General features: G+C 39.1%; 1 protein-coding gene across 1 annotated transcript in view; it reads right to left on the reverse strand.

Annotated features, from left to right (window-relative positions):
* The window catches only part of LOC124167647 (mucin-19-like), a 393,928-nt gene that overhangs the window by 70,182 nt on the left and 308,998 nt on the right, over positions 1-14,748 (reverse strand). Inside the window, exon 7 of the mRNA XM_046545628.1 lies at positions 12,974-13,150. Within this exon, the coding sequence (XP_046401584.1) occupies positions 12,974-13,150 (177 nt within the window). The remainder of the gene's footprint in view (positions 1-12,973; positions 13,151-14,748) is intronic.

Raw genomic sequence — 14,748 nt, forward strand, 5'->3', positions numbered from 1 at the left:
ACTAACTCGCTCGTAACTTATTGCTAGTCCGAGGTGAGCTCTATCCTCACCTATCTCAACCAACGTCTCGAAAATAGCACTGAGCGAGTGAATTAAGGTGGGACCAAAATAAAGAGTACATAATCATAGTAACATGTTATCGGAGGAAATATATTAATGACAGTCCAAAGTTAAAGATCTCAGAAGCTTAAATTTCGACAATTTTCTTACGGCATATCATTGCATGCAACCCATTCACAAGAAGAAGCAAAAACATATGTCAGCAGAAAAGCGGCCAACGGCATGGACCTCTCCTTCCACTAACATCTATTCCTTTTTGAACGAGCGAAGACGGTTTGCTAGGTGGTCGTTGGAAAGAACTTTCTAACGGCCCACATCCTTAGACGCACATGAAAGAGACGTAGCTTGGAACAGACTGGGGCGATATCAGACGCGAAAGGATAGATTATGGTAAAGGCGTTAAGTCTGTCCGCCCGGCAGAGAAGCACCCGACTACTACTTAGGGATGGAAAAGGTTTTCTCAGAAAAAATAATTCGGTGACTATGAGACGAGTCGCTTTTGAGAAGTTGACGGAATTTTCTCTCCCCTAAAGAGGGGTAAGAAGAAGAATACGAACCCTTGAGATGAAACCTACTGACCATATCCTTGCCCCTTTCTTCTCCCACCCATGATCACCACACACAACATCCTATTTGGACCCATTCTCCTCCTCCTTCCAACCCATTCCCGAAGGAACCCTTTGAAGACTTATATGGGTGAGATGAGACTAGGCTTTTCGTCGGTGGGAATACACTACTGGTGGGATGCTGGACAGGGTGGGGTCGGATGGGACCAAGGAGAAGATTTGGAAGACGTATGTATGAGGAGGTATGGGAAGGATGAAAGGGTGTACCTAGAGCCTTATAAAACCACCACTACCGAACGCATTATGCGAAGTCCGGAACCCTTATGCGAGCCTTAGCATCGGGAGGGGATGAGGTGGTCAAACAGGGTTTTCGGGGGTCTGCGTGGTGGGGGAGGGAAGGGTCAAGCGCTCCTTGGAATAAAACGGAGTGTGGAGGATGGGAATAAGGGGTTTCGGAGGGGAGAAGGGGTCATTGTGACCCCGTCCGGTTTTAAGATGCCCTCATAGGGAGTGGTAGAGTTAAGGTACATGTCTGTTTGGAGGTTTTGTAGTCTGGTGTAGGGGACCAAATGGAAATGTGGACGTAAAAATGAGTCTGCTATCTCATTCCGTCTCTTCTCTTCCTCCAATTCTTTTTATGCATCGCAAAAATCTCCCATCCTTCAACCCCGCTTTCTTCACATACCTCCTTCTCTCTTTCCTCGTCCCTCTCGTGCCATTTACAGCCATCGCATATTTTAAAGAGTTATTCCCCCGCGCGGAGGCATGCTTTAGAGTCAACGAGCGTCCATCCGACGATATTTTTTATTTCTCCTCATAAAAGGTGCTCCCGCTTTTCCGGGCGCGTTGGATTTCCCGCAGTCGCTAGAAATAGCGGGGGGAATGTTACTGAAGCTCAAGAACTTAGCTTGGCGTGGCCAAAGCTGAGAACTTAAGAGGAGCGTCTAGTAATTCACAAGAACTTAAAATAGCGTCGAACGACTTGACAACGGGAATGATTGAGAAAAAATAAAATGGTAGTTTAAGCAAAAATTTTCATGTAACATGAAATAAAAAGTTAATTCACTGATTAAAAAAAAGTTCAATGCTCGTCTCGTACGATAAATTCCAACCCACTCATAATTTATGAAAGAGATTACAAATTCTATTTATCTATGATAGACTGTTTCGAAACTGTTCGTGAATGAAAAAATTACAGTGGGGCTAGAAAAGTTTGTTTATTTCCTGATTGCCATGGTGGAATTCTACCTAGTAACGCCTCAAACCATTGCATTTAGCAAGTTATTATCATCTTATTCTACGTTATAGCTTGCTGCCATTTTCAACCAATTTCTCTTCCACCCCAAATTATACAGTACATTTCGCTTTCCCCATTTGCCCCGTACATGTGCGGAGGGAGGAAAAAGCGAGTCGGGATAAAAAAAGGGGAGCCTTTCGATCTCTTTCATTTACGTTGTTTTTGTTTATCTGCGGTGGGCTCATCGGGAATGAAATTGTCCAGCGGGAAACGCTTATCGATTTCCGATGTCCGTTCGGATTTTGTGGGAAGGGAAGGGAGAAATATATTTCTGCTGTAGTGCCCCGTAAATTGCCAACGGTTGATACGCTTTCGATTTTTATATTCCGGATCACCCACAGCCGCGCCAAAAAATAATTGTTTTGCCCCCCCCCCCCCCCGTCCTCTGTTTTTCTTTTCGTCGTAAAAAAATAGTTCTTTCATTCCCCGCGTGAGGGTTTTCCATCGCACGAGGGCACTCAGGTACCGTCTAGTAATTCAAGTCAAGTCTTTCGCTCGACATGCTTCTATTTCGCGGTCGCCATTTTGGGCATTGTATCAGGCCTCTTTGTTGCAGCGCGAGCTTTGTTTGTTGCGTTTTCCGCGTCCTCGGGCAGCCACAAGAGTTTGAAGTAATTACACTCTCCGGAGCGAAAAACAGCCAATCAAAGATGCTCCAGTAAACACCACGTACTGGTAAAGCTCAAAATGACCAGATCCGATAACAATATACATCACTTGAAAAATATGAAATTTCTCCTAAAGAATACAAACATATTTATTTAGCAGGTAGTTTTTTCCATTTTCGATGAGAGTCCCAGGAAATTTTTTTTTCTCGGTTACGGGTAATACTTGGAGCATTTATAATCTCTCAGACATGTGCTTGCGACGAAACGCTGTCAAAAGTTGAAAATCTGTTTCCATTTGCAGCGATATTTGCTGATGCTACATTTAGGGACTTCCATTCTTGTTTTTTTTTACAGAGAGGACTGGAAAAAATCACAAGAAGCTGATCACTTTTGCCGGACATGTATCAATATAAACAAGGTACTGGATGCATACCTGTCAACGGAAAAAATACTATTTTCTCGATGATGTGGGATCCTTATTGAGAATGCAGAAATAGCTATAGATAAACTTAATTTATTGCAATTGCAAATATCGATAAAAAAACTAAGAAATAAACTATTCCACCAAAAAATCAATGTACTACGAGCAGGATTACGACATTAGAAGTGAAAATGGACAGGTAAATTTGTATAGGAATTGTTACGAGAATGAATAAAGGTTTTTCTGAATGTTAAGGATGAGTATAAACTTTGAAAGTAGAATATAATGGAATACTGGATTTAATAGAACCTCCAATGAGCTCTAGACTAAAAAAATGATACAATAAGTAGTCCCAAAAGGTGCACATTTCGCTTAGCAAATGATACAATGCATTGTTAAAAGTTCAGATCCCCATTATAGGAATGAATCCTATAAGGTCTAGAATTTACTCATAAATTTTTTCCAGAAAAGTAAATATAAATATACTACTGAAATAGAGCCTTTGGTGGATAAAACATTGGAGTAGTGGCTTAGCTGAATTTTTTTACGTTCATTCAAGGTGGAGGTTCAAATGATAAAATATTTATTGAAGAGTAAGTACTAATAAATAACGTACTTTTTTCCACGCACGGGTGGGAATATGAACGGAAACGTACTCACTAAATCCTTCTGCGACCGAAAAAGAACTTACATTACCGCCCACCATGCGACACAGGATTTAATTTTTTTATCCATCCGGAAGGCATTATCTCTCGGTAAAAAGCTAAACCCGCCAGAAATATATGACGCCCCTGGAATCATTGTATTCCGATACGTCAATTTCCTCGATAAGCTATTACAGGAAGGTCTTTGGAAAAAGGGGAGACTTAACGTGGGAAGTAGGGATAAGGATTCGAATGGAAAAAAAACCGTGCCCCTTGGGAGGGGGGGGGGAGTATAAGACACCTTTTTCAAGCGATACTGTACATTTTTAACCCCACTCCGAACCCGCAGACAAGGGACCCCGCTAGAATGCGTTCGAATTTATCGCAAGTCTAAGGAATGGTGTGTGGTGGAAATCCCTCCTTTCCTAACCTTTCCCAGCCTGCAGTAATTCACGTTGTACCCTTTATCCCCGATTCCCCTTGCCTCCGACGCCGAAAAACTTATGTCTTCCCCCTGTCCTCACCACCCCGAGTCTCAAAAATACCCCCGCACTATAAGTATTTCGGATTTTCTTGCCATATCCTATCTTGGGGATCGTGGGGTTATTGCTCCTACCAGAAATGAGTTTGCACTTGCCCTCTGTACGCGTCCTTATCGAACTTTTAGTGCTAGGGATCTGAAAAAAAGACAAGTAAATCAATTCAAAAATTGCAATTGACTATTTCCCATAGATTAACGGATTCTAATTTGAGGGTGTTTATGAATTTAATACTACCTCCGGTTGCCATATTATCCCAATTGTTAAGGGAGTATCCACTATGCCAATATTGAGCAAAATAGTCATAGCTTTTTGTCCTTTTTTCGCAGAATTTCCAGAATACCTATCTAATTTTTTATCACTTAATACTCATAGTGATGTCGCTATTGAAGAGCTGAACTGAGTTTTACAAAACTTTGAGATTTGTCGGTGATCATATATTTAGCGAGGGTATTTTATCAGTCTGATAAACCAATGGCAGCACCATTTTGAATCAATATATTTTGCTTCAATTTATAGCGACACAAAACCAATCGCGAAAGATGCCCAACATTTTTTTGACTTCATTTAGTGGGAGTTTGATTTATTTACTTGACACTAATTCAAGCTAAGCGTAGTAAAATAGCGTGGAAACGGAATGGCAATTGAATTAAAGGTAAATTAGACTTAGAATAAGAGAGCAGTAGAGATAACGGGTATAGGTGACGCCACCTACAAATAATAATGGAGGGCTTCAATTGAATTGCTATAAAACGAATAAAATTCAGCACGGTGCGCTTATTATAAAAGCCTGACTAGAAACAGAAGAGACAATTGTTAGAAAAAATGAACCTAAAAGGTTCTAAGACAGATTGCCATAATCCCTAAAATGTATTGCTCAGGAACGGTTGAGACATAATGTTTAAATCCAATTCTACATTTCAACCGTCTTCCCCCATAAGCTAACTCTTGGGAACCTCTTGGGAACCTTTCACAGTATCATCTCACTTTCAAGCTTTCCATTTTATCAACCCTCTCAAAATTTAACGGTTATGCCAAGTACGAAAGCCGTGCCTTGGTACTAGCAGTCGCCAACTGCACCTGAGGGTATTGGACACTATAGCCGAGGGCGAATACCAGAGGTCTCCAAGGCCTTCTGATGCTAATTTTCAGTCCATTCGTTTGAATTTCTGTCCTGTTGAAGGGGATAATACGTTTTTCTATTCATAAAATTCTCGTGGAAGCCCTTTCTCGCGGGCTATTATTCAAATGAATTAGCCAGGAAGATTTTTTCCAGGATGCGCGGGACACCAGTAAGAATACGCTAGGAAGACTTGAGATTCTCAAAGCAGATATACGGCGGATTTTAGCCTTCAAAATTCCTTTCGAAGAAAAAAAGCCAAATATAGCGCTTAATAATAATCGAATGAACATGAATCCACTACGCACTAGAAAATCAAATTATGACGATGATCTAACAAAATAAGAATCGCGCCACTGTAGTATTGTCTACTGCAAACCCTCCACATACTCATTGTACTAATATTGTTCCTAAGTAAGGAGTTGAAGATAATAAATTAGTGATTACAGTAGATCCTCAAAATGATATTTGTCCTCAAGGTACCATATTTCCTAAACACTTCGCTGCTAGTAGTGAAACTTGAATATAATAATTCAATACCCTTTACCGCACATTAAAACTAATTACATTGTTAAATTAACAACTGCAATTGAAAAATATTTTGAGGTATTTGGAGAATTTATATTTTGTGCTATAAAAACTTGAATGATTCATTGAACATAACAGCATAATAAATGTATTTTACCTTCAATGATATGCAATCAAGTTGAAAATCATCATATTGCAGCCGTTGCTAAAAAAATAATTAAAATGGCATAAAATTGAGTTCCACTTTGTCTTCTTCAAATGCAATTCCATTGCAATCTAAAAAGGTATGCCTACGTCACCAGCCTCCGAAAGGGATCAGGGGAAAGGGCCACTAATGTCAGATGATAGGAAGAAATAGGTACTAACCCTCTCAGAGATGCCCAAAGTCAAGACTTTATGTACCTACTTCTCTCAACAAGAAAGAATTTACGCTTCGTTGCATTGACAAAAATGTTGCTTGATAGTTCATGAATTATATTTAAAATCCCAAAGTATTTTAGAAGCAGTTGGAAGTCTTAATTTGATTGATACCGATTGATATAAAAAGTTATTGTACCTTTTCAAAAGTTTTAACTCGGTGAGAAATCGATATTCTTTTACACAAAATGGACCTTTACAACACTTTTCCGGCGACATTATAGGTCGTCCTTGAGTGACCCAGCGCAGCTATTTGGCGAAGCTCCCGTTAATTTGTCAGGGAATAATCGTTTGTTTTTATGGTTGAGTCCCTGAACGCGATGGTCAAAAATAAAACTATAAAACGCGGATAATTACCACATTAAATTTATCGAACCGCACTAAGCCTCAGAAACTGGGTAAAGCTACTAACAAAATCTATACACACCGCTAAGTAGGTGAAACCAAAGGTGATTCGATAAAAGTATCACGGAAATTCTGGGTCAGAGTGTGTACTTCTTTAATCTTCCCATTACCGATAGTTACACAGCCTTGCACCATTAAAGTTAGTGCAGAATCCTCCTTATCTATTAGTTAGTGAATATGTCCATTGTGAGACGATATGGTTTAACCTTTTTAGATGCTCAAATTTCTTACGCTCTCATATGCCCTCCAGTAGATAAGAAACGACCGTGTTCGGGAATAAAATAGGCCCCAGCATACTGCTTCTAAAAATAATTTAGGGATATTAATTATAATTCGTGAACTAAAATGAAATATTTTTGTCAATGTAACAATGAGCATAGTCCTCCTTGCGGAGAGAAGTACAGAAAATGTTGACATTGGACATCGGTAAGGGAATTAGTATTTCTTCCTATCATCTGGCATTACCTGCGATGTGAGATCCCTTTCGGTGGCTGGTAAAACAGGCATACCTACTCAGATGGCATAAGAACTGTATTTTAAGAAGGCAAAAAGTGTTGTCCAATTTTATACCATTTAAGTGATTTTTAAATAGTCTTACGTTCCACAACAAGGATGTCTCAAAATTGTCTCATACTAACGCATCAAAACACTCCACGCCTTTGTGTGACCAACCCCAGACATTGGTGCACACAGGTATTTTCACCTTTCCGTTTTCCATACGACCGCCCTTCCATTAGGGACACGTAGAAGTGAAAGAGAGGGCATTTACATAAATAGGCTTATTGAGCACAGGGTGCACGACGAGGGTTATTTACATCTCGTTCTTAATCATTCACGATGGGGTGTCCCCCGTACTAGAATGACCACTAATGCATGGGGGATTTTTGAGAACGAAAAAGTAGTTCTCCGCAGCCGAATGTATATTTCCCTGCCCTTCCAACGAAAAACCTGGAAAGCACGCATTGGGGTCATATTCCGCGTCTCCTGCTCATACCATCTGAAAGAAAAAGACTCGCCCCATCGGAATGTTTAAATATTTTGATTATATGAGAGTAAAAATGAGTTCAACGTAGAAAAGCCTCATGAAAGCCAGGATGACAAGAAGGAGCAGGCCATATCTTGATATGATGGTCTGATGATACATTCGTCGAGGGACAAGTAGATGTCTAGATGACACGTAGAACGGAAATGGAAGGGTTCCAACAAAATATCTGGCACGGGTAAAGGAGGATGTCAGGCAGAAGAATTATGCAGGTGCTAAAAGATTAGCTGATCGGAGAATTGAGTGGAGTTGAGAATTGATTGAACGGAGGAATCTTAGGATTGGAGACCAGTGATGACAATGATGATTATGGTAAAAATACCTATCGTCCAATGTGGACAAACATTTTAGTTTTTACTCTTTACAACGAAAAGTACTTAAATTTATTGTAGGGCTAATCAGGACGGTAATGAGGTTTTATAGTCTACGGAACTTTCGTGGGTTTGGCGTTTCAGCTGTTACTAAGGGCAAATTTTGAGATCCACATTGTTCAATTTCGAGACTTTGGCGTGAACTTTAAGTCATTACGAGAATCGTAAACTCAAGAGTACTTCCTGAATTGGATTCCATACAGAACAATCGGATATACGGGGTGTTTTGGTAAGCCAATGGATGAGATTGTCAACAAAACAAAAAAATGCACGCTACCCGCCTCCCCTTCAAGCATAAAAGAGGAGTACGGGAAATTGGGGTGTATCACATTTGGAAGGACCACAACACGGCGGCAACGTCGGTTGGCCTATTGTCGAGACGGGCGATTCAAAATTTAACCGGATCACTCAACGGGAGGAGCTACGGGATTTCCTACCAGTCTCCACAACCACTAAACCTCTCTGCCACTCCATGCCAGATATACATATCCTCGCAATGCGTAGCGTGATGGCTACGTTGCTAGTACGCCACACGGGGTCTCAGGTTCAACTCTCAGCTCCGACAGGAAAATTTTCCTAGTTATTCCGACCCCTCGAAGTTCGAGGTAGGCCAGGGAAAGGAGTTGGAACTCTATTCATAATATATTCGTCACTCACCTTTTGCTCGGTCTGGAGAGAGCTCCAACTACACCTTATCATTAATTATATTTATGGATGATTTGAAGGCTTTTCGTAAAGTAAGACCATAGTTTTATGAAAATTTCCTATGCAAACACAGATAACTATTGCAAACACAGATATTATCACCTGTGTATATTTTGAACGTGTCGTTTGTTCATTCATATTATACTGATTCAACTCTACAAAAATACCTGATTCATTCCGTGGTTTATCTACCAATGCAATCCTCTTCTTATAAATGAAAACAATTTCCTATGCCATGTTAGCATGGTACAACACTTTCTAAACGAAAAATCTTGGTGACCTTTTCTCGAAGATGAAAGGTTATCATACAGTTATTTGCGTTATGACAATAATTTATTTAGTAAAAAATAAACTTCCAAAAATATATCAGCATGTGAAGTAAATTTTCTTTCCAAAACAGCCGTTTTATTTAATCTCTACTGGCTAAGTAATTTTACCAATGAAAATAGTTATGATTCAGTGAGTGGATGAAGCGCGCGTAATTAATCGTGGGATTCATACCCTCAAGAGCAAAATTTGTGGAATTTGCAATCCTTTGTGCTAAATAAAACGATGTTCTATGTACCGTTAATGAACGCAGTACAAGACGTAAAGCAGATATAAAATTGATTATCACACAGTCGAACAGTTTTGGGTAAAGCGCATAAAGCTGTTATATGGTCAAAGCGGGGAAAATAATTAGAAAAATGATGAAAAAAGGAAGAAATTGTTAATACACGGTAAAATAAGGAACCTGCGATTCAATTCCACTACTTATGGTATTTTTCTCTTGAAATCGGAAACATGTTAGCGCGGAGTTCTCGCAAACGCCGCAACGCTTATCCCGCCTGGAGGAAGGCTTTTTACGAAGAGTTAATTGAGATGAGCAAGCGTTCATTTACTATTTAGAGTTTCTACCTTCAAAAGCTTTCCATTAAAATCTCAAAGACTCCATAGAGGCTCGGTCAAAAAATCTGGTACCTCGGATTTTTGTTGAAATCAAGATAGAAGAGGTAATTTTCCCGTTATCCACAAAAAGGCGAAAAAATCATGCAAACTATTTTAGCGGAATGGACTTAATGTTAACTCTTCGAATGGAATTCGGCAACCTCAAATAGCACAAGGAAGAAATTCGTTAAGAATAAAGGTTCTGCTGCTTGAATATCCACAATTAAGGTTTAAATTGCTCAGAAGGGAAGGCATGAATAAATCAAATTCGGTTAAAAGTTATTGTTGAAGATTTTAAATGGCATCACCTCGAATAAAAAGAGAAAAATTTGAAAAAAAATGCTTAATATTTTTAGCTATTCATTATTTATTTGATTTTATGCCTCATTTTAAGTATAATATCATCCTTGAAATTATTGTGTTGTTGATTTTCTTTGCCCTTGAAATTGACACAGTTATTTCCATAATTCACAGGATTTTTTCTGTTTATTCTTTTCAAGTATTTATCTGACTGATAGTATTTGTCAACGGGCGACGAAAGATTATTTCCGACCGCAAATAAAGCTTGCCAATGGAAGAAATTGAATTAAGTTTTAAACAACTTCAGAAAAAGGTCAAAGAAAGTTTCACGTGGTGAAAGGAGGATTTTTTGCGGCCAACAAAAGCCCACTGAGGCAAGAAATTGAAGAGGATGAACGATTTCAAAGGAAATTCTCGCAGAAAATCACGGCAAATTTAAAGGCAGCGTTTTTGAGAAGATGAAACTCGACCTTGCGAGGGAGGCGTGAAATTAACTCCACTGCTCCTGCGGATAACAAATGAGAGAGATTGCATCTCCTTTTGATGTGGGCAACATAGAATAGATTAGGGACGCGGGGTAGCAGACGATTAAAAATGAGAAAAAAATGGCTAACGGATATGTATTTTTAGATGATGAAGCGATAATGAATTTGCATATTTCCGTATCATCAAGAAATAATTAAGCATGTATACTTGTACAATTCGTGTCCCTTGATATTTAAATAAATCATAATACAGCACGGACCACAAAAATAGTTAAACTTTATGGATACTGGTACTCGTTGGCTTCAATTACGCAAAACTGCTCTAGTTCATTTGCCATTTGAAATTTTTTAACGTCACCGGAACTGAATACTGAATTTGCATACATTATTTTTAAATGGTCGTTATTGCGTTTTCTTTATAAATGGTGGGAAATAGAAGGAAAAATATTGCAAATTTTCTGGCATTTGTGGCACCAGGATAAAGTCCACGTTTACCTAAATGAAGATCACACATTTGAGTTCAGTTTCGGTAAGATTTTCATACCCATTGCATGGGTATTTGCAAATGTATATCGTTATTTACTATTAACCGGGATTTAAAAGATCCGTTGTGGCTGTTTTTGGGTGAGTGGCAATAAAAAATATTAGAAGGACACATTGATGACTTAGCTGTTATACTTTCCTCTTCAAAAGGCGCTAGAACTTTGGGCGTCCACACAAAAAAATATGAATTGATCTCTGCCCTCGTATCACCTTCAAGCAACTCTAGCTAGAGATCCGGGACACCGCTAAGAGGTTCATTCACTCGAAATCGCGGTGCATTAAATGACTTCCGTGGGTCTCGACCGGAATTTAAGTTAAGATCACGAATACAACAAGAGAGGATTTTCAAGTAGGTCTCTAAATGTGTTGTCAACCACCGCGCATTTAAATGTGTTTACAAAAGTCGCGTCGCTGACGAAAAAAGTGATCCGAGTTTCACTGGGAAAAAGGTATAATTAGGGTTCGAAAATGAAAAGGTGACTTCGTTCATTTCCACAGATTTATTTTGGCGGTACGATATGTTTCAACCAACGAGGTCATTATCAAGTATCAAGACCTCGTTGGTCGAAACATGTCGTACCGCCAAAATAAATCTGTGGAAATGAACGAAGTCTCCTTTTTATTTTCGTGTATTAATTTCCACATAGTTGAGCCTAAGACAATCGAACGAAATAATTAGGGTTTTAACCGAAATTTATATACATTATGGTGTGATCTAATTCATAATTCTTCAATGCTGTTCCTCGCAATTAAAAACGTTATACTGCAAAATATAGGAAAAAAGTAATTGGCATATCACTCGTTATCGCCCAGCGGACATTTTTGAAAACCGATTCGAATGTGACCTTAGTGGCAACAGAAACCAGCCTTCTATGGAATGGAATTGGGCCTCCTCTATGCAGTCGCCTTGGTTATGACAAAAAATATCCTCATTCAACCATTCTTCCGTAAGTTGCCTCCCACTTTTGCGAGTCGGAGATGTCATTGGAGTTGTGGCTCATCTACTCATTTATGAAGAACCTTTCACTAAGGGATGGGATAGCTATTGGAATTGTTCACAATAAGGATCCACGCGAGGCTTGTTAACCTTTAGTCAAGCGCCATGTACCTGACAGGCAGAGGCGTTAAAAAATATTTACTCTTATCATAGCACAGTGGTAAACCATAAAATTTTAAATGATCATTATTAGTGAAGTCGAACACTTACATGATGTATTTCGTGCTGTGCATAGACCCCTTTACGATCCTACGACCCCGGACCGATCGAGCAAGGTGCGATATTAACATGCGCTTTATACTATTAAGTATTATTAAGTATATGTAATGCATTTTAGCATGTGAATTATATAAGAACAATATTTTGTATTTTGCTGTCTAATTTATCTAATAATGCTTTCATTTTGATTTATGTGCCATTATATTGATTAATTACGCTGAAAAATCCGCCACTGATCTGTCGGTATAAATGTGAACAATGAAAAGCTGCATATAGCATGTCAAAACAAAAAGCTTCTATGAGAGTCAAGGGTCAGCGAAGAAGCGGCAATCAGCTCGAAATGATTTCGTGACCACATAAATTTATCTGCGAAAGTCAATCGATTTTACGCATGAAATACCTCAAGAAGTCGACAATGGATCAAAGATAAATTACAAAAATACGGAAAAAATACGCTTCTCTGAGGATAGATTCATAGAATTTCCGGCAAATTAGATGGAGGAATTCGTTTCGGGTTGTCCACTCGTTCAGGTTTTCAATTTCCGACGCATCTATGCTCGATCGTTATTAGGGCAGATAAATCACTCGCGTAAAACCCGACCTGGTGGAAAACCCCAAAAGAATTTTTGCGACCATTTTATTTAGATATTTTTAAAATTGTGTCAAATAGAACTAAAATAAAGTAACTTTGATTAACGAGCCCATTATTATTACACCAATTTCCTCTTCGATAACAACAAAAAGTTAGGTAGGTGGTAGAAAATACAATGAGAGCCTACCTTTCCCTTGTTCGACGAAGAACTTGCTGACTTATTCCCGCTTTGCTGCTGTTGCTGCTGCTGTTGTTGCTGCTGCAGTTGATGCTGTTGCTGCGTCTGCTGCATGATCTGCTGGATGAGCTCCAATTGCTGCTTAGTGAGACCATCGTTGCTTACAGTCTGGGAGTTCGCCGTCGCCTGGAAAGTAATGCATTCATCAAGATGTGTCCTCAAAGCCAACCATTGGATTTACCATTTTAATGTATACCATACCCGTAAGAGTACGAGAAAATTTAAAATTTGTGAATTTAAATCCGGTGGTTTAAGATTAATTAGAGTACCTGTTACAAATTAATGGGATCTAGGTAGGACTTCCGGCCAAAAAATGTTGTCTCAGAGCCATTTCCATTGTAATTAATTTCACTACGAGTGAATTAAATAGCTGACGATAAAGAAGATCAAGTGAATTCCGAAATTGAATGGATTACTCAAACGAGAGCACAGAAAAATATGGATTAATATTTTTGTTCTAGACAAGCAGACCGACATTTCTCATAAAACTACGTGAAGGAGACGCAATTTTTATTTACTATCAACTGGAGGGATAATACGGTGACGTATTTACATTTTATATTTACCATGAATCTTACAGTACGGAGAATTGTTCATCAGTTTTTGCCAAAATTGAATTTATGTATTGTAAATATTCTAATGGGAATACACTTCTTCTAATGCTTAGAAAAGCCTATTTAATAATATGTATTTTAAACAGAATTTTCTAGCACTAATCGAAAGGAAAGCCTTTTTTCTGTGGAAGTCGGACATTTAAGGGTGCGCCCTAGCATTTGAATTTCCCAATTTAACGGCTCACGAAGGCCTCTAGCCTCAGCGCCGGGACATGGACACCGAAGCCGAAGCGCCTCGAGGGAGAGAAAGGGGGGGGGGAAGGCAGCTCTCCTCCCAACTTCACCCGGGACGACTCCGGGGAGAAATTTGATACTCATGAAAAATATGATACGGGTCGCTGGATCAGGGGTCTCAGTCGGAGTTGATACGTGACACCTAAATGACGGCGAGCCAATTAAAAATAGCAGAAGCCAATTTATGGGGGCCGTGTTCCTCTCTCATGCGCTGAAAAAATAGGCCTGGGGATGCGAAGGTCCTTTTGAGTTTACACCTTTTCCGAAATTGCTGTAAGTAATTTTCCACACTATGTTATTCCAGAGGCGGATAAACACGATACTGATAGAGGGGGGGGGGGGGCGTTAGAGCTATCTTGATCTGCCTTTACTTTTATTGTAATAAAAAAATAATCAAGTTACATGCAAATCATAAGAAATTTTTATTTAAACTGGCTATACACATATACAAGACAATGCCATCTTATCTTAGAAAAGTTACAAATGTGGTTCTGCAATGTTCGGCAATGCAGGCATCTACGCAAGGGGGGGCGAGCGCCCTTAATTTGTATCCGCCAATGTTTTATTCGCTAAACCGGTTTCAAGGTTTACACGTATTTATTTTTGTCTGAAGATTTTCGAAGCTTCTCTATGTGATTAGTTTCTTTCGGGAAATGCTGCATTGGTAACATTTTCTGGTTGATGTTTTACTCCTCCAAGATCAATCATCTTAAGATCTATCTATTAGCTATTATCTATTTGCTTTATAACAGCTCTTGATAATGACGTGTAAACCTTAGAGCCATTTGAGCGAATAAAATAGAACGGAAAATTACTGCCGCTGTTTGTATCTTATTACTATGGAAAATATAAATATGACAAAACTAAGGAGCAAGC

Source organism: Ischnura elegans, chromosome 11 (assembly GCF_921293095.1).
Source record: "Ischnura elegans chromosome 11, ioIscEleg1.1, whole genome shotgun sequence".
In the NCBI taxonomy this organism is placed as follows: domain Eukaryota; kingdom Metazoa; phylum Arthropoda; class Insecta; order Odonata; family Coenagrionidae; genus Ischnura; species Ischnura elegans.